This window comes from Vicugna pacos, chromosome 16 (assembly GCF_048564905.1).
Source record: "Vicugna pacos chromosome 16, VicPac4, whole genome shotgun sequence".
In the NCBI taxonomy this organism is placed as follows: Eukaryota; Metazoa; Chordata; class Mammalia; order Artiodactyla; family Camelidae; genus Vicugna; species Vicugna pacos.
The window spans coordinates 3,946,829-3,969,889 of NC_133002.1; the positions used below are offsets into that span (position 1 = coordinate 3,946,829).

Sequence of the window (23,061 nt, forward strand, 5' to 3'; positions counted from 1 at the left end):
GGTAGGAGAATGTTTCTCAGCTGTTGGGAGTAATCTAGTAGAGAGGGAAGGATGGTGAGAGAATCCCTGAAGGGCTGTCCTTGATAGGTGAGAGGACACAGGATGTGGAAGACAAATAGACGGGTTGGCCTTGCCTTGGAGAATTTTTTCTGATGGTTTAGATTTTTTCCCAGTCTGGTTTCTTATCTCCAAAGGGAAAAAGTAACTGTAGGATATGTCACAACATGAGAGAATTTGCTCTTCCACAGCTAAACTTCCTTCATTATTTACCTAATTGTGTACATGTCCTACTTAAAGCGAAAGAACCAGTTTTAAAAATAAGAACATTTATTAAACGTGTGTTTACTGGAGAAAATTTAGCAAATGAGAAAAGTACAAAGACCAATGTATAAACCACCCATAATTGTAATACCCAGAAATATTTACCAGAGAATTTTGCTAGAAAACCTTTCAGTCTTTGCATATATGATAGCTTTCACAAAGTTGGAATCATAATATGTTTTTAACCCACCCTTTTTAGTTAATAATACATTTAAAATTTTTGCCTATTAGAGTAAATTCTTTTCTAAAACGATTTAAAATTTTTTTTTATTTTTTTTTAAATTGAAGTATGGTCAATTATAATGTTTCAATTTCTGGTGTACAGCACAATTGTCCCAATCATGCATATATATACATATATTTGTAAAACATGATTTTTAATAGTTGTATACTGTACCTTCATAAATATGTACCATTAATTAACAAATTCCTCGTTGCTGGACATTTAAATCATTTCCAGATTTTGCCACTGTAAACAGTGGAGGAATGAATATCCTTTAGCTAACTCTGTATACAGGTATAATTATGTCTATCCTTAGGACAGAGTCCTACATGTAGAACTAAATCAAAGGTTTTGAAAAATCGTAAGATTTAAGAAATGAATTGCCATGTTGCTTTCCGGATGAGTTACACCGTTACAGACATTTTGTGTAAGACATTTGTGTTAAGATGTGCATGCCGGTTTTTTTTTGTAGTACTGAGTGTTATTGTTTGTTTATGGTGTTTTTTTAATTATGTAATTTTATGGAGAGGAAACTTTTTCAAAGCTAGGTACTAACATTATGTAACTAATCACCTATATTTTCTTTTAGGACCCTTTAATTTCATTTTTAAAATTTATTTATCCCTTTAATTAATTTTAGCGTCAAGTATGAGGTACAGATCTAGTTTTAATTTTTTTGTAATTGGTTATTTGTCAGCACCACATAGTGAATAATCTGTTATTTTCCTGTTGCTTTGGGAAGTTGCTCTGACGTATATTGAAGTTTTATTACAAAGCTATATCTGGTTTTGGATTTTCTTTTTTGGGTCTGACAATTCCAGTCCCTTTCACCATTATTGTTCTTGTTCAGTGTTTCTGTCCATTTTCACATATTTAATCTTTTACATGAAGTTTATAATAATTCTGTCAGATTCCAAAGAAGAAAATTATATTGAAATTTTGGTCAGAATTATGTTAAGCTTAAAGATTAGTTTGGAGAGAGTTTACATCTTTACAAAACTGTATTTCCACCTAGGAATATGAAATAATTTTTTCCTTAAATTATTAAAATGTAAGCTTCACGAAGGCTGATTTTGTCTGTTTTTTTGCTACCATAGCTAGGATCTAGAATATTACTTGATACATAGTAATCACTTAATAAATGGTTTTGAATTAATCAATTTATTCAAGTTTTATTTTTATGTCTGTCATTAAAATTTTACTTTATATAGATTCTGTATAATTTTTTCTTAAGTTACACTGGTTACAGGAAAGGCATTGACATTTAGTTTGGATTAGTCAGTCTCTGAATTTCTTGGAGTCTCTTTTTAAAAAAATGTTTAGTAAGTAAAACTTTTCGGGCAGTTATGATAATTTGTTTGGTTTACTTATATAATTCATGCAATAATTAATATCTTTATATTTCTGGAATTGACCCTACTTGCTCTGGGTATGTTCCACTTTTAGCATTTTAGTGCTAGATTTGATTTACCTTTCTTTTCAATAAGATTTTTTTCTGTCTGTTTTTAAACAAGTGAAATTGACCTTTTTTTCCTTTTCTTTTTCTTTTCATTTCTTCTCCCTCCCCCTTTTTGTTTTTTTTTTTTTTTTGGTTTTGGATCAAGTTTACAGAAATTTCCGAAGTGAATTAGTTTTTCATAGGATTGTTTTAAGGATTAAAATGTCACAAAAACTAGGGGCAATGTAAATAGTATTCAAAATACTTCCACAGTTTTGTTGAGGATGAGGTTAAAGGTTAGATGTGAATCTTTGAAAGCCATACATTGGAAGAAAATTGGAAATGTAATGGCTCATGTTGCATATATAAAAATCAGTGACCACCTCCTAGGCCTTTCAAATTATAGTTGAGTTTTTTAATGAAAGATTGAGATATCCTTGATGTATTTCAGGGATGTTAAAGAAGTAATTTCTTTCAGCAGGGCCTCATCGGCTGCTAGTTCTTTGATGGAATCATTAGAATGTGATCAGGATTTTGTCTTCAATTTCATAGATCTAGAAACTTAAATAACGATACTTTACCCTAAGCTTATCTTGGGGACTTCAGATCTTAATAATGCTGGCTAACACTTTGAGTATTTGTTACGTGCCAGACACTACTTGAAGGACTTTACATGTGTTAACTCATGTAAATCCTTACAACAATTCTGTGAGAAAAGGTACTGTTGTTATCTTAATAGTACAGGTGAGAACACTGAAGCACGGGGAAGTGAAGTGACTTCCCTTAGTTGTATGTGTTGGAATCAGGATTTGGCTATCACTGGAACTTACACACATATATTTTTAATATTAAGCCATTTTGGTTATTCAGAATAATCTATCTTTACTAATTGTACAAATAAGCATTTTACATAGTTATAGTCAATCTATTTATCTTAGAAATATAATTTTTTAATTCCGTTTTTCCTCTTTAATGTTATTTTGTACAAACAATAATGTTATTTTATATCCATGAAGGTCACAGAGCTGTGGTTTCAAATTGGTTTTTAGTATTGAATTTCTTTTTTCCTCTTTTTTCTTTTCTCTTTTTGCCTTTTGACTCTCTTCATCCACTTCTTCCACCCTTCATCCACTTCTTCCACCCTTCATCCCCTGTCTCTCTGGCAGCCACCAGTCAGTTCTCTGTATCTATGAGTTGTGTGGTTTAAAAATTTTTTTTTTACAATTCTGCATATAAAAGAGATTATATGGTATTTGTCTTTCTCTGTCTGGCTTATTTTAAAATACTTAGCATTATGACCTCCAGTTCTGTTCATGTTGTTGTGAGTGGCAAGACTGCATTCTTTTTAATGGCTGAATAATATTCCATTGTATGTGTATGTGGTGTGTGTGTGTGTCTCACATTTTCTTTATCCTTCCATCCATTGATGGACACTTAGATTGTTTCCATATCCTGGTTATTGTAAATAACATGGCAGTGAACACGGGGGTGAATTAGGATAGCAAAAAAAGAACAGACGTTAAGATAGATTTATTTGGGGAAAAAAGAAACACAACAGGATGGGCCTGTTAGCTAGCTGGAGGTAGAAGTTGTGAGAGAAGGAAGTCATTCATATTTCCCAACTTTCATCAGAAAGAGTCAGTCACTAATGTAATATAATATGATTAAATAAAAAGCTGTTGAGGGTTTAAGCTATGTGGTCATGACTGCATTGGGGCTTCCTAACTGGGTTTGGGAGAGTCTTGTCTTAATTTTATTCCCCCCTCCCCCTCCCAGTGTGGGGCACTTCTGCAGGTGGCTTCTCTCACTCATGATTTTCTCCCCACTAGTTTCAGTTCTGGGGCATTTTCCAGATCATGCCCTTAAGTATGTTCTTGCTCTTCCTGTGTATTCACCATTTGGGTCTTTATTCTTTGTCTTTTGTGAGCTATAGTCACAGATACAGTGAATTAAAAGTAATTGGACATTGTTTTTGTTCCCTTTTGAAGGTTAAGTTTTCTGTTTTTCTGACTCTTTTATCTTATCCTTTGTGTCTTTGACAGCTGCCATGCAAAGAAAGCCCAAATCATATTCATCTTCTTTAATGGATCAGATTCCCATCAAATTCCTCATTCGACAGGCTCAAGGGCTGCAGCAGGAGCTGGGAGGTATTTGTTTTATATGCTTTTTACTGCTAATGTTTATTGCTAAAAAATACTACTGATTATAATGTTACAGAGTGTGATAGGTGCTCACTGCTAAAAACCCAGTTTAAGAGTGAAATTCCTCTTTGTCTCCCTCACTGTCTTACTCGCTGCAAACCGCTCCCCACCCCAAAGACCTCAGCTATTTTATTTTGGTGTGAAAGTTCAGACATTCTTTTCTACGGGTTGAACAGTGTGAAATTACAAGTATTTAAGTATTTCTGACCTACAAAAATGCAGTTTCCATATGGTTGGAACTAATAGATACACACACGAGTAAAAAAAAAAAATCCTTTTTTAAAACCCTAAATGGTATTAAAACCCATCTCTTCTGTGACTTGCTTTTTTCTTTTGGAGTCTTGGAAATCTTTTCATGTAGGTCTTACCTCGTTTTTTTTGAATCTACCTTACAGTTTTTAATTCCTCCATTACATTCTATAGTATGTAATTACTGTAATATTTTTACTGTGAAACCGTCAAATAGAAATATAGTAATATTTTTTGAAAATCAAATTTTTCTTAATTTAACACCTTTTTATGATGTTTGAATGTGTGTGTTTTGGTTTGTTTTTGAAGTTGGAATTTTCTTTTCATTTATTATAGTTGGCTTCAGAAATGAACGTGAGCTTTGTTTGGTCATATTTAGCCAGATGTCTGCATTTATTTACTTATATCTTTGCATAATCTCTTTCCAGAGAAATGATGTTATATTTGGCAGCATTTAGCAACTAACATGTTTTATTGAATAAATTATGAAATGTAGATTAATTTGCACTACTGTAAGCAGTCATTTTTGTGACTGATTTGGGGTAGTCTTGACAGTGCATAGACTTGTGCATCTAAACCTTAAAATAATACCACTTTTAATTGTTAGAGTGTCTTTTCAAACAGAAACATTTTAAGCAGTTTCTATGAGAAAGGAAGCACGTACTTATCCCTGTTGGGACTAAGCAGTGGTATGATTTGATCTAAGTTTCATTATAAGGGGCTGATTGGATTTAAAGTACTTTTATTACTACTAATACTCTTATTATTAACTCTTCCATCTCTGAAGAATGTTGATAAAAATTGTATAGTAACAACATTAGGTATTTATGTGCCAAACACTTAATATAGTGGGGTATCATGTCTAAACAGGCATTTTTACAGTCTCATCATTTATTTTTTCGTTATTCATATTATGCAGTAATAGTCATGAATAGTTAAACTATGCTATAAGCCAAAGGTTAGCAACAAGATTTTGATTCAGTCAGTGTTGAGCGTCCTTAACCCTTCTTGAAAGAAGACAAGTGCACCCTCTTGTGGGTATCATCAGTACTGCTTGAGTGGCTGACATTCTTAGCTGTGTGATGTCGGGAACCTTACTAAATACGTTTCAGCCTGTTTCCTTACAGGCTTGTATTCCCTGCTTACCTTGTAGGAATGTTAGGGTGAAATGAGAAAATGTATGTAAAGTATACATTGAGGCACTCAAGGTGGGCAACTTTAATATTACCCATCTAGAGCAATGATTCTCAGCTGGGTTGGAGGAGAGGCCACGTTCTGCAGAAACCTATCAGAATTTCTGAGTGAGGCCCTTTTCAAACCTTATATGATCTCCCCCAAATGAACATTCCTTTACCTTCTTTTTCTTTCCTCCCCACTCAACTCTTGAACTACTGCTCTGTCAAACTTTTCCTGGTGGGAGACTTTTATGCTGGGATAGGGTGGAAGAAAGCTGGAGAACTTTTGATAAAAGTAGTGGTTTCCAGCTTCCTGTGTATCAGATCACATCAGAATCTTTAAGCAGATTCTTTGGCTGTACGACTGAACAAAAATTCAAGCTGTAGTATATATACATGTGTAAGAAGTGCAGATTTCTTTGGCTTGCTGAAAATGAAAGGGAGAGAAGAGACGGGGAAGAGGAGAGAGAAGATTTTTGGAGTTTGAGAACGAAGAATCCATTTGGTTTCTTGTAACTTTTCAAGGGTTACATTCTGCTTTACTGCGTCTCCTTGCAACTAACTACCCACATTTATGCATCGTGGATGACTGGATCTGTGAAGAAGAAATCACAGGGACTGATGCCCTGTTAAGGCGAATGCTCCTGACTAATAATGCCAAAAACCACTCTCCTAAACAACTTCAAGAAGGTATAGTAAGTTGGCACCCTTTTACACCTTTAGTGGTACAGAGAGTTGTTAGGCTCATTGAAATCTTAAGATCATGCAGAATTTTCCTGGGAATATAGTAATGTTTTGGTGAATATATTTAAAGTAATTCTCTTTGAGTTTATAAAACTGGTCAGAAATAAGTATCACAGAATAGAACAGTGTATTTACTGTTGATAATGTTCTAGAGCTGCACTCTCAAATAGAAATGTGATGTGAGCCACACACATAATTTTAAACTTTCTATATATTGCCACATTAAAAAAGTAAAAAAAGGGCACAATTTTAATAATTATTTTATATAACCTAATATATCTGATATTTCATCATGTAGTCAACATAAAAAAACTATTAGTGAGATATTTTACAGTTTTTCCCTACTAACCCTTTGCAATGTGGTATGTTATTTCACACTTACATCTCATTTTGGACTAGCCACCGTTCAAGTGCTTAGTTGTTAGAAGAGGTTAGTGAGTATTCTATTGAAGGAGCACAGTTCTAGGTATTTTTTTTACTAACAGCAATTTGCTGGGTGCTTACAGTCCACAAAGGAGGCTACCCAGAGGATGGTGTCAAGAAGTTTGAATTTTTCAAATGAATGTTACTACCAAAGGCAATACTTGGGTATATTTTCATGTTTCAATCAATTTTTAATATCAGTGTGAATCACCAAGGAAACTGCATTTGTCTTTGGGTCACTGTCACTAACGGGATTTTTTAAATGAGATGTTTTTTGTTCTTTCTGAAATAAATGCACTTTAACATGAATTTTTTTTTAAGGGCCTAATTTTAGTATACCTGAAACTATGGCTAGGGTTGAACATTTTACTGTTTTTAAGCAATATTGTTTTCTCTATTTATTTGGCCTGTAGCCTGATAGGGCAATATTACTCCCTATTTGGTAAGCTGTGTAGAATTTAGGTTGACTACTAAGTTTTCCTTTTAGCATTTTCAGCTGTCCCAGTGAGTCACACACAAGTGATGCAGATTCTAGAACACTTGACCCTGCTCTCTGCAAGCGAACTTATACCATATGCAGAAGTTTTAACATCCAATATGAATCAGCTGTTGAATTCAGGAGTTCCACGGCGAATTCTTCAAACGGTCAATAAACTATGGATGGTTCTCAATACCGTGATGCCTAGAAGGTAATTTCAGTGTATTGTTACGTGTAATAATAGATGAGTGTATAGCAGTGATTATTTACAATAACCTAAACTTTAATGTTGGAAAAAATTGTTTACTATTTAACAAAATAAATCCCTTCTGAAGACCACTAATTAAAGAGCAGTTATAACTTTAAGGAAAAGAATAAACTTTATCTTAGGAAACATAAAGATACCTTAAAATATTTCCAACTTGAGAAAGTTTTTAAAAAGTAAGTTCTCATGTAGAGTCATTTGTGGCTAATCGTGATTTAGGTTACCATTGTGGCTTGCATCTTTGCAGTGTCTCCAAATTTTGCTGCATGTTAAAATTACCTGGAGAGCTTTTGAAACTCCTGATCCCCAACTTGTAACCCATGCCAATTAAATCAGAGTATCTGTGAGTGGGAGTCGGGCATTAGTATTTTTTTAAGAATTCCCCAGGTGATTCTAATGTGCATTAAAGTTTAAGAGAACACTGGATTCGTTATTTTGTCTTTAGTCAGATGGGCCTGTACCGGTCCACAGATTGCATCAAAACACCTGGTTAGCTCTATAAACAAATACTGGGCTTCCCTGAGATTTTGATTCAGTAGGTCCAGGAATATTTATGCTTTTTAAATTTGATTTTTTACTTATATCAAATTAATGAATGCACATAAGTTAATTTTTTCTTCTGGCATTTTTAATCCCACCACATATCTCAATCATATGCTTATAGTTATACTGTAATTTCCTGGCTTTCCAATTTAAAGGTTATCTTTTGACTTTCTACTACACAAGATGAAGATTTAGCACTTATCTAAACACATACTCTCCCTTCTCCCATTTCTCTCAACACAGTTATATCAAAATTTCTGGTTAGAGAAACATTCAACATTATTGTAATTACATAAGTGTTATAGTTGATCTATGAGATATTCTTTGATTACAATTTCTCTCTCAAGCAACTGCCCCCCTCTCCACCCCACACATAAAACCCTGAGCTGTTTGCCTCTTTTCCATTTGTTCAGGGTTTTGTTTTTTTTTTTTGTATCAATAACTAATTCACCCTCCAACTCTGTTATTGAGGGAAATTTACATTACAGTTAGTTGTAACACATCAGGTAACATAGCAGTAACAGTTTTTCTTGGAAACCTTTTCAGAGCTTTTCATCCTTATGTTTCAGTCTGGGACATGCACAGACAGTAGCCATCTGGAATTGATTTTGTCTCTTGGTTGGATTCCATGTTTTTCTCTTTCTTAGTTTAGGTCCTTATTTCAGTGAGTGGAACTCACACCCAAGTTGCTTCCTGAGAAAGGGTGTTTGGGAAACTTTTTTTTTTTTGAGACTTTCATGTATGAAAAGACTTTTATTCTTCCCCTCACATGTGACTGTTATTTAGCCTAAGTGTAGGATTTTGTCTTTAGTTTCCCCCTCTGTTTTCTGGAATTTAAAAAAAAAAAAGAACTTTAAACCCTTTTAAACATCTTAGGCTTACTCTATATTTTCTCCTTTATTTTTAAATTTATCTTTTGAATACATTTGCTGGATATTTCCTCTGTGTTATCTTCTGATCTTTCCTTTGAATTAAAAATATTTCTGCTATAGTCTTAATTTCTAAGAGCTTTTATCTGAATATCTGTAAATGCCTCCTGTTCTTGTTTCATATATGAGATATTCTAACCTTTAAGGATATTAATTATATATTCTGTTTCTTTGGCATTCCTTTCTTTCTGTTTGTATATTTTAATCTTTTTCAAGGTAGACGCTTATCCTTTAAAAATCTGATGATCCTTGGCTGTCTGCTCATTTAAAAGTGGGCAAGCTGTGTGTGAGATGGGGTTGGTGAACTCGTGATCTTCCCTGTAAGAGATCAGACACTCTCCATATTGACATATCCCTTAGTAATGCTCGTGTGTAGTCAGGTTAGTAACCACTTTTATAGTGTTTTGATGTCTAACTCAAAGTGACATCTCACATTGAGATTTTATGATGATAAATACAGAACAATGACTTAATTTTGGGGGCCAGTTACAATTGCAAATTGCTTTGGTGCATATCATTTCCTTTACAGATATTATATTCCTATTTTACAGATGAGGAAACAGTTCAGAGAGGCTCAATGACTTACACAGAGTCAAAGCGCTAGTGTGGTATAATTGAGGTATTTTTAATTCAAATTTTCACTTCATAGGCCATGATTATTCCATTATAACTGAAGATTTTTGAAACTACTTTGTGTTTATTGTTTTATCTTCATTTATTTCAGAGACATAATAATAGGTTAGAGTTCTATAGTTTTTAATTTTTCCAAGTTCATTTATACCAATTTTTTAATTTTTTCCTAAATATATCTTTCTAAGACAGAAGGGCCTGGATGGCTACAGGTTTCAGTTATGATACAGTGGTTTTTAAACATATGATTATTTTCTCACCAGGCTGTGGGTAATGACAGTTAATGCACTTCAGCCCTCAATAAAGTTTGTACGACAGCAAAAGTATACTCAGAATGACCTGATGATAGATCCTCTCATTGTGCTGAGATGTGATCAGAGGGTACACAGGTATGTGTCCTTTGAGTTTCATTTTTATTATTTCTTAGAGTTATGCTTTGGAGAGTCAAAGGACATTGCAGAAATTCAGTATAAAATTATATTTTAGTGTTCTTGTAGAGAACTTGGCAGTATAACCTGTGAAGCGTTTTTCTGTTTGTTTGTTTGTTTTGGTTGTCTGTATTCATGAATTATATATTCAGTTTTATATTTAAAATGTGATTAATAAAACCTAGCCTTGGCAAAATGTCATTATTGGTTTTGGCAACCCCCAATAGTGGCTGTCCTTTCAAAGTCAAGATAGTAAAGAATAATACTATTTCTGCTAACATTGTCAGAAGAGGCTTTCCAAAAAATTGGTATTGTGAACCATGACGGGCATTAAAACTGTGACCTTTGTGGCTTCCTTGATTGCGATGTTAGCTTCATTGATTCCACATTTGTCTGTAATTCCTTGCCAGTTGCTGAACTTAATCAGTTGCCTTGAAGTAGCTTCACCTCAAGAGGCAGAATTAATTGACATCATGCATATTTGAATTTCTAGTTGCTAAGCTAAATAATAACAAAAGTATACAACTCAAGGGGTCTGTCTTTAAAGTGATGATCATCTTTATGGGGAAAGAAGACAAATACATGGAAAGTCAGGTAATGTGGTTATATGCAGGAGTATATGTTATATATATGATGGTGTAGTAAATAATCATATGCTGTTAAAAGTTTCAGGAGGAAGTGAGACCTGTGTCGTATTTTAAGGGTAGAAATAGGATTTAGATGAATAGATAGATACTATAGTGATGGGAGTAGGGGGTCAAAGAAGGTATTGTATGAAGAAGAATAGTGTGAGCAAAAGTGTAGAAGCAAGAATGAAAAAGGCTTGGAGTGGAGGGCAAAGGTTTTGAGAACATTAGATTTGGAATATTAGGTTGGAGTCAGACTATGGAGGGCCTTGAATGTTAGGCTGAGGAGGTCATTTAGGTGGTAACTCAAGAAGAGATGCTTCATGACAGATGGTTTAGAGGGAAAAGAAACTGGAGTGGAGAAGACTAACTAGGTAGGATACACTCTGATATACTCATCTGTCTTTAACCCTGGGGATGAGATTCTTGAAATGACAAAACCTGCAGAATCACCAAATAAGATTTGGTGAGATTGAAGTCTCAGAGGAAATAGGAATCAGAAGAAGAATAAACAGTGTAAATGACATTAAGTGTCTATTTAATAAAAGGAAAACAACAGTAAATAATACTTCTAGAGAAAAGCCACTTCTAGAACAATTTATCAGTGTTAAAAATCCACGTAAGTAGGTAACCTTTCACCTAAATCACCTCCAGTTGTTCAGGAAGTTGTTAAATTATGCTTTCATGATGTATGAAATGTTTTTGTAGCCTGGATCTTTCACTTAACAACTTGTGAACCTTTTCTCATGTTAATAGATATTCTTATAGTAATTGGCTACATAGTATTCCACATAGATTAACTATGCTTAACTCAATCCCATATTGTTGGATATTTTACTTCCATTTTTTGTTATTGATAGTGCTGTGGTCATGGTTCTGTGTACTATTTCCTTAGAACAGATTCTTAAAAATGTGATTATCGAGGCAGAAGGAACATACTCATTTTCAAGTCTTTTGATTCATTGTTTTCACTCTGCCATCCAGAAAGGCTGAACCTGTTTACATTCCCATAGTAGTGTTCGATATTGTGCACTTCCCTACACTATTTTATATAGAATTTTCCAATTTGATAAGCGAAAAGTCAATTCCCATTTTAATTTTTTTTGGTTAGATTGAATATTTTAATCTGCTTATTGGCTATTAGTATTTCTTCTTTATATTTTTAGCCTAGTTTTCCATTGGAATGCTTACCTTTTTTGATTTGAAGAGCTCTTTATCTATAAAGGATATCAGCACTTTGTATACATATACATATATATATATATAGAGAGAGAGAGAGAGAGCAGTTTTTTTCTTTTATTGTTCATTTTGCCTTTTAACTTTGTTCACTTTTTAAAATTTAATTTCTTCCAAGTGATCATTCCAATGGTTTTTAAAAACATCAAACAATATAAAAAGATGTGACATTTTGGATTTGCTTGAACTAACCCACGGTGGTGATGGGGCAGTGGGTGAGGCTGTAGATGAAATGAGACTAGCTACGTGTAGACAACTGTGTGTGATGAGTTCTTAGAGGTTCATTATAATGTTCCCTCTTATGTATGCATGAAAGGTTTCATAATATACGTTGATAAGTGCACAAACAGGATGAAGGTATACAGTGAAAAGCCTTGTTCTCTCATATCTACCACGCTGCCACTGTTAAAGCAAAACTCCTCTTTGGCTACTTTTAATCAATCCCAGTTCCATCTCTACAGGAAACTTTATTGTCATAATCTTGTGTGTATGTAGTTTTACTTTCTATGTATTTACAAATTTAGAAATAGAAATACTTACTTTTTTTTTGTTTTGGGTCGTTTAAAAACTGTAAGTGGTATTTTACTATAGGTTTTATTTTGTACTTCTTAAAAAACTTAATGCTCTCAACAGGTTTTCCATATTAGTATGCATAGTTCCATCTCATTGTTTTAACTGTTGCATAGTATTCCATCTATAGATTAGTATTCCATATATACAGACCTGTCCTCCAGAAACTCTAATTAAGAATGTCTGGTGGAGCTTAGGACTTTTTTTCTTTTTCAGAATAAATATTCCAGGTGATTCTTACCTCCCATTTGGGGAAACATTGCAATGGTTTATTTAACCATTAACATTTTTTCACAATTAATACTTGCACACTTATTATAGAAAATTTGGACATTGCAGAAAAACAGTTGCCGTTATTGATGGACATTTAAGCTGTTTCCAGTGTCTCAAGTTAAAAACAAAGCTGTAGTGCCTGTTTATGGTCAGTCTGTTAGAGGCTGAGAAGTGGCATTGTCACGTTTTTCTAAGGGCTTGGGTTTTAAAATTTTGGTGGTTCCCAAATTACCTTTTTTTGTTTCCTTTTTGATATTTAATTCTTATATCTATTCTTATCTCATTTAAATTTAATTTATGATAATTTTTGAGGAATGAATAGCTATGTTCATTTTATAGTTGAGGAAACTAAGGCTCAGTAAATAACTTACCAGTTCAAGTGGATGAAGTGCTCTTGAAATACAGAGTTGTCTTGTTCCAAAGAAAAAAGAGGAGTAGAAAGAATAAATATGCTATTCTAGTCTCTTTCATCTAATCAATAATAGATGATTTTTTCTTTGCAGACAGCTATTTTGAAGAGATTTATTGGCAGTGCCATATTTTGGTAAAAAGGAATGCCTTTTCTCTTGGGCATTCATTATATTTGACTTTAGCTGATAAGATGAAATAGATAATACTATTTATACAACCTTAAAGAGAATTACATATGTATATTAAACTTTGATTTTGTGAATGCATGTTTCAGTAGGAAAAGTGTTACTTTTCTACTGTTTTCAGGTTTTCAGGTACCGTTCAGTTTTTTCTAATTATTTAAACTGATTGATCATGTTCTGGTAAATTTATAAATTTATATTCTTTCTCATGTATTTTCCTTTTCTTCTTTCTGTGTTTAGATGCCCCCCACTGATGGATATTACTCTACATATGTTGAATGGGTATCTTCTTGCATCCAAAGCCTACCTTAGTGCGCATCTGAAGGAAACTGCAGAGCAAGACAGGCCTTCTCAGAATAATACAATAGGTTTAGTTGGACAAGCTGATGGCCCAGAAGTTACCAGAGAAGAATTGAAAAATGCCTTGCTGGCTGCTCAGGTAAAAACTAAATAAGGGCAGAGGCTTCCCTGCTAATATAACCAATTAAATAGATGGCATATTATGTCGTCTATATACAGTGGTGACATATTGTACATTCCTTTTATTACAGAACATATATTCTAGTGATGTTGGCTTTGCCTCTGAATATCAGATGGTTTACATTATTAAAATCAGGAATAATCTTCATGGTATTAATTTAATGGCCATCTAAATGAGATTGACATTTTAACCAAATTTCAGAGTTTTTTCTTAAAATCAAATGGTGGAAAAAAATCAAATGGTGGAGACAGATAAACAAGGAGAAGTATATATAAAACTAAATGCCAGGCAGTGATAAATACTATGACAATGTCAGCAGGTTCAAATTGATATTTAGAAAAGTTTTATAACAATGTAGAATTTACCGAAGCCTTAGATAGTCATTTTTGACTACTGCAAAACATGTGCGATGACTGAATGTTAAACAATTTGAGGTCTTCAAAGTAGAAATGTTTTCTTAGTTGGAAATACATTTTCTGAAATCTTTTCGCTGGCAATAAAGAGAATTAGAGTAATAATATATGTCCACAATCCCTTATCTGTAATACAGAAGTCCAGAAAGCTATGAGAACCGAAGCGTCCTTTTTGGTAATTCAGTTGGCAGAAAAACCTGACCTGGTGTGACCTCATTTGTGGCAAAACTTGACCTGAATTGATGTGAAACTATTTATGGCCTTTATCCCACTTAATGTGAATATTGGTATGTTTTGCTGCAGAAATATTATGATGTTTGATTACAGTGTGCTACCCTAGTCTCTCCTGGAGGTATTAGATAATATTACAGAAAAACAATTCTGACTTCTAAAACAAATCTGACCCTCAGAATTTCAGTTAAGGGATTGAGGATGGTAGTAACTACCATTTATATAATGCTGATTATATGCTGGGTGCTATTTTAAATTCTTTATGTGTATTAACTCACTTAATACTTATAACCAATCTATGAGTATAAGAGTATTTTCTCCATTTTTACAGATTAGGAAAATGAGACCCAGAGAGGTTAAGTGACTTGCTGAAGGTTATACATTTCGTAAATGGTGAAAGTAGGATTCAACACTAGGCAGTCTGGCTCCAGAGTTTACAAACAAAAACAACAGAAGATAATTAACAACCCCAGACCCCAAACCCCTCAACTCAAGAATAATGATGATTATAGAGTAAAGTTTCAAGTAGATCACCCCTCAAGAAACTACTTTTTCATGAAATGACACTCAAGCTTGTAGACTGAGCAACGAGTTGTGCAGGTGGAATGGCTGGTAGGGCAGAATCTTTCCTTGCCAAACCAGAGCCTTAAAAAGCCCACCTTCAAATTAAAAGGGAAAGGAGCTTCGGGGAGTGACTTTTAGGCATTATCTATCAACCACCATCTTCAGAGATGAGAAAAAGAGGCGAATACGAGATAGGATCCTGAGGGAAGTAGGAATTTAAGAGGAAGGAAAGGAGATGCTGGTTAGAAGTCAGTTTTTGTCTTGGGCCCGTTCTGGATCAGAATACTATTTTAGTAGGTGTTCTTACAGTGGGTCCATGGATCTGCGTTAGAGAGATGTGACCACCCTGAAATTATGCAATATGTTTACATATGTTAATTTTTATACTGAGAGGGGGTACACTTTTCTTCAGATTCTTAAAAGGGTTCATGGCCCTAAAAAAGGTGAGAATCACTGCCATTTAGATTGTACCCATTTGCTCTAGGAAGTGCGTCTTTGTTTTTTGTTTTTGTTTTTTTTTGGAAAGTGATTTTTTTTTATCACATCTGTTCATGTGAAAACAAAATCAGATTTGGTTTTCAAACAAACTTCTCAGAAACGTCTTAAATTCACTGTGTTTTCTTTGCTTGTAGGATAGTGCGGCTGTCCAGATTCTTTTGGAGATTTGCTTACCTACTGAAGAAGAGAAGGCAAGGGGTGTCAATCCAGACAGCTTGATAAGGAATGTTCCAAGTGTTATTACTGCCAGCACTCCAAATAAGGGAATGGAGGAAGAAGACGACAACTTGCTCTGCAACCTTCGAGAAGTCCAGTGCCTTATCTGTTGTCTGTTGCACCAAATGTACATTGCGGATCCCAACATTGCTAAGCTTGTTCACTTTCAGGTCTGGCTTCAAAGGATGATGCTTTATGGTTGAACTTTATTTTGGGAGGTGGTTTTGAGTCCTAAATTAGTGGGAATCATTTAGAAACCGGAGATCATGGAAACAAACATGTCCTTTGCAATATGGAGAAAAATCCAGATTTTTTTTTTAAGTCCAGATTAAAAAAATATTTTTTTCATCCTAATAAAGTGTTCATATAATTTATCTCTATTTTAGTGCAGCAGAGAGGTGAAATGCCTGCATACACGTAGGGCATTGTAATCTTCTGAGCAGTTTTTACATAAAGGAAATGAAACCTGCCGTTATATTTTGATCTATATTTGACTTATAGTTATTTTATTTCTAACTTTCCCCCCTTTCTTGTTGAGATAGGGTTATCCATGTGAACTTTTACCTCTGACGGTCGCGGGAATTCCATCTATGCACATCTGTCTGGATTTCATACCTGAACTTATTGCACAACCAGAACTTGAAAAACAGGTAATGAGCATTTTGGAACTTCAGGAAAATTTTGATCTCCCTCTAGTCTTGCTCATTATATAAAACGTTTTATAATTTTTAACACTTAAAGATATTCTTCAGAAACATGTAATATTTGGATTCTGTATTGCAGATATTTGCTATCCAGCTGCTTTCTCATTTATGTATCCAGTATGCATTACCAAAGTCACTCAGTGTGGCTCGCTTAGCTGTCAATGTCATGGGAACTTTGCTAACAGGTGTGTAGCCAACCATCAGTAACAAAAATTTCTAACATAAAGTGGTACGTGTTTTTTTCTGAATTAATGACACCATGTTTTCTGTGTCGCTAGTGGTTTAATTGATGCCATCTTTTGAATTATTCTTTTGAAAATTTTCGTATTACAAATGTGATGTGTAGTGTAGAGGAGATGAACAGGTAGGCAAGTTGTAGCTTACACTTTGTGAACGACTGTGTACAGATTTATGGTAAATACACTAAGCTTCCCACATTTTATAAATGGAAATCAGAGCTACTTTTTGAATGTAATTATGTCAATAGAAAACAAGTTACAATTTATTACAAATGCTTGGAGTTCCAGAAAAATCTAATTTATATGTATAAATAAGAGATAAATGTATTAGTTGTTTCCTTAAGTTCTAAAACATACCATAACATTCTGACCATCTTCTAGGCTGTTAAGTAAAATGGTATGAAAATAAACTACTTTAGAAGAGATGAGCTATAATTCAGTCTTTCAAATTTATGGCTTAGTCAATTTCATATTCTCTCTCAGTGCTCTCATAATAACCTATTCATTTTTCTTTCCATTGTATTCAATTCATGTTATAATTCTTTGTAATTTTTAGTGGTTAAAAACCCAAACTGCCTGATTTCTATCCCAGCTCCACCACTAACTGGCTATGTGGCCTTGAACAAGCTTCTTAATCTCTCTAAGGTTTATTTAAGGGTTTTCTCATATACAAAATAGGTATCATATAAGTACTTTTTTCATTCATAAAGTTGTGAGAACTGAATGAAGTAATGCATGTAATGCACTTGTCACAGTGCTTGGACGTAAGTGTTTATATGTTGGGTGATAACTGACTACTAGGTTGGGAGCTCTCTGAAGGCAAGGGCCGACTGTGTCTTAGGAAGCTGCTAAGTTTCATGTCCTCAGCACAGACATTGGTGCTTGCTATATTTTATTGGCCATTTTTGTTGAATTTATAGCTGTAAAATCAGCACTTCTGTTTCATTTCTTTCCAACAGTTTTAACACAGGCTAAGCGATATGCTTTTTTCATGCCAACTTTGCCAAGTTTGGTCTCTTTTTGTCGAGCATTTCCACCACTTTATGAGGATATTATGTCTTTGCTGATCCAAATAGGGCAAGTCTGTGCCTCTGATGTTGCCACCCAGACAAGAGACATTGATCCAATTATCACACGTAAGTAGTAACTTATTTCAGGAGTTGTTTTTATATCTGAGATAGGAAGACCAAAATCCTTTCCAGATTGCTTGCCTTAATTAATTTATTTTTCCTTATGTTTTAAGGTCTTCAACAAATAAAGGAGAAACCAAGTGGATGGTCTGGAATCTGTAAAGATCCATCTTATAAAAATGGATCGAGGGACACTGGAAGCATGGATCCTGATGTACAGCTCTGTCATTGTATTGAAAGCACAATCATTGAAATAATAAACATGAGTGTTAGTGGAATTTAAAGAAGAATCGAAACTCAAAACAACAAAAAAAATGAAGCGGTTTCCTGCATATACCCAAAATTAATCTGCATTTTGTAACAGCTAAACTGATTGGGAACAGTCATGTCTTGGAATCACTAAAGCGATTCAGTTCAACATGAATACAATTTAGAACTCTCTTGAGAATTATGCTTGCTTGTATTTGATTGGCATTTCTTTGGATCTACTTTGCTGGTATGTTTATTGTAGCAGCTGAGCTTTTTTTTTTTCTTCCTGTTGGGAGCACATTTAAGAAACTTATTACTGAAAAGTGAATTTGGCCTTGCATCAAGCTTTTGAAGTGAAGAAAAATTGCCATGCCTTTAATTTAATTTCTTATAAAAACGAGTCTGTGGGTAGGCCTAGTGTTTAACTGTCAGTTAGTAACAGAATACAATGCTGAAATAATGAGAGGGAGAAAAACGAAAGGGAGAATTCAGAAAAGATAAGGAGTTTAAATATCCAAATAGAAATCTCCAAAACTTACGGTGCAAGTAATAGTAATGCAAGATGGAATTCCAGTTCTCAAACAGTATTGGGAAGGCTTTAACAAAGGCAAATAGCTTTTTGTAGATGATTTCCGTGGAATTACAGATGAGGATTTTAAGATTTTTACATATTTGCTTCAGTTTTTACAATATATGAAGCCATATGTTTAAAGAGATACTTGAATAATTTGGAATTTTAAGATACTGGTTTAAAAGTGTTTACAGAAACATCTTTGTGCAGAGAACCTGAAAGGAGATCTCATTTAGTTTTTTTAAAGATTATTTTTATAATGGTCAGAGGGGGGAAATACATTGGTATCTAAATAACGTTTAGAGCAATAAAACCCACTGGATTAAAGAGCTCTTGGTTTGTCATCAGGATTATAATTCAGATCATAATTTTAGAAGATTTTGAAGTTAGAAAATATATATATAGTGTTTGGACCTCAGGAAAAATTAAAAAGGGGGAAATACCATGTTGCTGAAGGATTTTGCAGTCCTCTGTTGATAATTCCCATTGATTAGGCAGACACATTCAGATAAACTGTAATCCTCATTTTTTTTTCCTTAATGAAGTATCCAGTGTAGAAGGTACTTGTCTTTGCTTTCTGAAATACACCTGAATGAACCCTCCCACCCCACTGCCCTCTTCTCTTGAAACACACCTCTTCACTTATAAAAGAAATTTGGCAAGCTAATAAGAATGTGTGGTTTTTAAGCGAACACATTTACTTTCAGCCTTTTCACTAGCAAATAGTCACATCTCATTCTCCTCCTTTGTAAAATGGGATTATTACTGGCCCTACCTCATAAGGGTATAAGAACTAATTTGTAGCTGTTTCAAATCATGAAGTACACAGTACCATAGGCGACAGAGTATCTATAACTTCTATTAAATGCTTAAAGTTCAATTAAGTAACTTTGATGCAAAAAATAAAAGCATACACTTAAAGACAAACCATAAGAATTTTCATACTTTTAAACAAGGCAGTTTTGTAGTCTCTTGAGATTAAATACAACTGCTCCTGTTTTGTTTTGTTTTGTTTTAAACTGAGGCTTTGGAATATTTTATGTGAGTAGGTAACCTCTAGGAGTTCAGAGAGGTTGAAATATGTTTTCTAACTAAATGCAGTGCACATTCCTGGATCAATTTCCAAAGACTGGTCAAAACCTGCTGTGTTAAAATAATAACATATGCTGTTTTTCATCAGATTTGTTGATGATGTAAATAAAATGTGTAAATATATTAGTAAATGTTAATATTCATGTATTTTAAGTTAAGGTTATAAAATTTGTCACAATGTGATTTTTTTTATTCAAGTGAAAAAAAGATGTGTGCAGCTATTTTGAATATTGGTTTATAAACATTCATATTCTTTATCAAATGAGCTTGTAGTTTTTTTGTGTTTCATTTCACTGCTGTTAACATGAAAGGAACAGTTCAAGGGACTGGAATCCAGGACTGTCTGTTTGTATCCCTTTCTGTTATGTCACATACATCAAATGGCAATACAAGGTAAGAGTCAATTGAGAGCCTTAGGAATTTAGGGGACAAAATTCAGGGTACTTACCCTGGAGCAGTTACTTAGAAGATTCTGATATTTAAAAAAATTTGTAAAAGCAAGATAATAATTTGAAGGTATTTTTAAGGGTTTTATTTTTTAATAAATTATCCTTTATTGCACTATCTTAATGGTAAATGAACATTTTTTTGTACTTTCCCTTCATCCTTGCTTATGCATATGTATTTTCACATAATGGAATTCATAATACCCAGTTTGGAGTCTGCTTTTTTTCATTTAATTTAATACGGAGTTTTTTCAAGTTAATTAGTTTCTATAATTCACAATGAATTGATATAACCATCTCCCTATTACTACTAGACTGGGAAGTTTATGATTTTTTTCCTTGACATTAGGATAGTCACTGGTAACAACTGAGGTATTATCTTTTCTTTTGGATTACTTCTTTAGGATGAATTTCTGAGCAAGAGATTACTAAATTAAAGGGTAGAATTTATTTTTATGACTTAAGTTTTGTCATTTGGGGAAGATATGTTAAAATTGAAGGTGAGGCAAACAAATCAACTCGCCTTTTGCTGCCCCCTCCTGCAGCAAACCTCTCCCCCCAAAATAATTTCTGGGAATTTTATAAACTGTCTTAGGTTTTGCTTTTTTGGACACTAGTATTTGAGCCAAGCTTAGGCTAGAGTTTTGTTTTGTTTTGTTTTAAAATAACAATTTGGTGAAATCATGATTAACCCCCTACGTTTGAGGAAACTTAAGTATTTCTTGGCAAAGAATAAATTGGCTTTGGGAAGGATAGAAGGCTGATAAGCCTTAATAGAGGTAATAATGATCTGGTGCTGGAGACCGGGTGAGCGTTTCTCTGGTTGAATGTGGCATCTGGGAAAGCCTGGGATATCACAAGATTCTGTAGCGGTCATCGAACCTTTCTGCCTAGTTTGGCTCAGCAGTCTGCTAATTCCCGCCTCGGTCTTTTCCGTGCCCGGGCGGCCTGAAGTTTCGGAATTTGAATTGTGTGGTCCTAAGGATGCTGAGAGAAGAACTCGGCGGGGCTTAACAGTTTCCTCTCCGTTGGTCTACAGACCTTAAAAATGAGACTTCAAGTTCCCAAGGAAACTGAGGCACAGATTAAATCACGAGTTTCCCCCCCCAAAAAAAAAAATCCAAGGCAGAAGACTCTTCTCCTTTAATTCCGTAGGACTTTCGGGAGTCGTTCACCCTCCAGGTGTTCACCTTCCGGTGCCGCAGCGTAGCTTGGGTCGTTCTGACTACGGCGGCTTCCACTGGGTGCCAGGGAGCGCGCGCGCCCTGACCTCGCGCCGGCATTGGTTACTTGTTTTCCGGTCTTGGCCGGTGATTGGTTGCCTGAGCTCGCCGGGCGATTGGGTGTTGGGAGTCGAGGGGTGGGAGGCGGGAATTCGTCCGCGGGAAGCAGATAAGAGCAGAACGGCAGAAGAGGTAAAGAAGCGGCCGCAGCCCGCCAGCAGGCCCGGGAGCAGCGGCAGCGTGGGGAGGAAGAGGGACAGGGTAGACCCTTCTTCCTCTGCCAGGGCTCCGCTGTGTTAGCTCACGGATTTCGGTTTCCTTTTCTCCTGGGACCGGGAGCTCAGTCAGCGTTGTTGGGGTTTTCCTGAGGGCGGCAAGTCTGTCTTTCGTAGGGAGGGGGCGAAACCCGCCCGAAGCGTGCCTTGTGCTTTCGTCCACCCGCCTTGCAGGCCCAGCGGCGTCGACTGGCTCATCGCGGCCTCGCAAAGTCTCAATTTGCTGAGGGAGGAGGGAATACGAGGAAGAAAAGCTGGAGGGGGTGGGGTGGGGTGGGGTGGGGAGCCTGCACTTACTCCTCGGAGCAGAGGCCTGTTGTTACTAGCCCGGGGCGCCGCGTTAACTCTGGGCGGGAGGGGGCGGCGGCGGGAGCCAGATGGGTCGGAATGTCCTTTATCCATGTATGGGCTAAGCTTCCCCATTTTGCAATGCCTGTTGCCACAGCTGGGGCGAGGATTGATGGGTTTCCAGTTATATCTGAGTACCTAGACCAGCCTTGAGTTGTTGGTTTAGATTAAGGGGTTGAATTCCACCGAATTGCATTCTTAGAGCTTCACAAATGGAACCACAAAATAGTAGAACTGGAAAACAGAATAGTGGTGCTTAACTTCTTTGGGGACACGTAAACTATGGTTAAGATTATTGGCTTCATAATCTGTTAAACTGGTATTTTACCCATCTCTCCATCCCCAGAATTTACCATTTTTCTCCACTATTGCAAATAATTCCTCAGTTGATAACGGGGTCTTTCATTTCCCCTCTGTTTTCGATTATTTCCTTAGAGTATATTTCTGGGACTGAGGAATCTGTGGACTATCTTTAAAAAATTCAGTCATGCAGAGAAAGTTATGCATACAATATCAAGAGATCACATCTGTAGATCTAGGTTAAGAAAAGATGGTTTAGAAGAGGTAGGGATTAAAGTAGATCACTTCCTCTGTGTCAGATACTGGAGTTGAGGCACATTCTGTACATTACCTAATTTAATTCTTAATTCAGTGCCTGGCTAATTTTCTTAAAAACCCTATTAGATGAATACTACTATCTCTATTTCAGAGGAGAAGAAATAGGCTCTGGGAGGTTGAGTGATTCACAATGGAATTCAAATTTAGGCTTGCCTTACCCCAAAGTTTGTTTTTTCTTCCATTATGCCCTACTGACCCTACTGAGCACCTACTATATGCCAATGTTTTCTCCCTTACAACAGTTTTTAAATTAGAGATTATTACAGATAAAGATCTTAGTCTGGAGAAGTGAAGAGACATGATCAGGGTAACACATCTGAGATGTCAGAACCTGATCTAGTATAGATATACTGCCCAGCTCCTGGTCCACAGCTTTGGCAGAATAGGGATGCAAATCCAGATTTGTCAGATTCCAAGA

The 23,061-nt window shown here is 35.2% G+C and overlaps 2 protein-coding genes across 4 annotated transcripts in view; both read left to right on the forward strand.

The window, feature by feature from the left end:
* The window catches only part of INTS2 (integrator complex subunit 2), a 43,911-nt gene extending 23,913 nt beyond the window's left edge, over positions 1-19,998 (forward strand). For all 3 annotated transcript variants that reach the window (XM_072940257.1, XM_072940256.1, XM_072940255.1), the window contains exons 16-25: positions 4,025-4,129; positions 6,133-6,297; positions 7,262-7,463; positions 9,883-10,008; positions 13,586-13,784; positions 15,667-15,918; positions 16,291-16,398; positions 16,532-16,637; positions 17,651-17,827; positions 17,935-19,998. In XM_072940257.1, coding sequence (XP_072796358.1) covers positions 4,025-4,129; positions 6,133-6,297; positions 7,262-7,463; positions 9,883-10,008; positions 13,586-13,784; positions 15,667-15,918; positions 16,291-16,398; positions 16,532-16,637; positions 17,651-17,827; positions 17,935-18,104 — 1,610 coding nt within the window. In that variant the 3' untranslated portion in view covers positions 18,105-19,998. The remainder of the gene's footprint in view (positions 1-4,024; positions 4,130-6,132; positions 6,298-7,261; positions 7,464-9,882; positions 10,009-13,585; positions 13,785-15,666; positions 15,919-16,290; positions 16,399-16,531; positions 16,638-17,650; positions 17,828-17,934) is intronic.
* A 1,564-nt stretch (positions 19,999-21,562) lies between these two features.
* Positions 21,563-23,061, forward strand: part of BRIP1 (BRCA1 interacting DNA helicase 1) — a 214,309-nt gene continuing 212,810 nt past the window's right edge. The window contains 1 exon segment of the mRNA XM_072940258.1: positions 21,563-21,594. The gene's annotated coding sequence lies outside the window, so the exon portion shown is untranslated.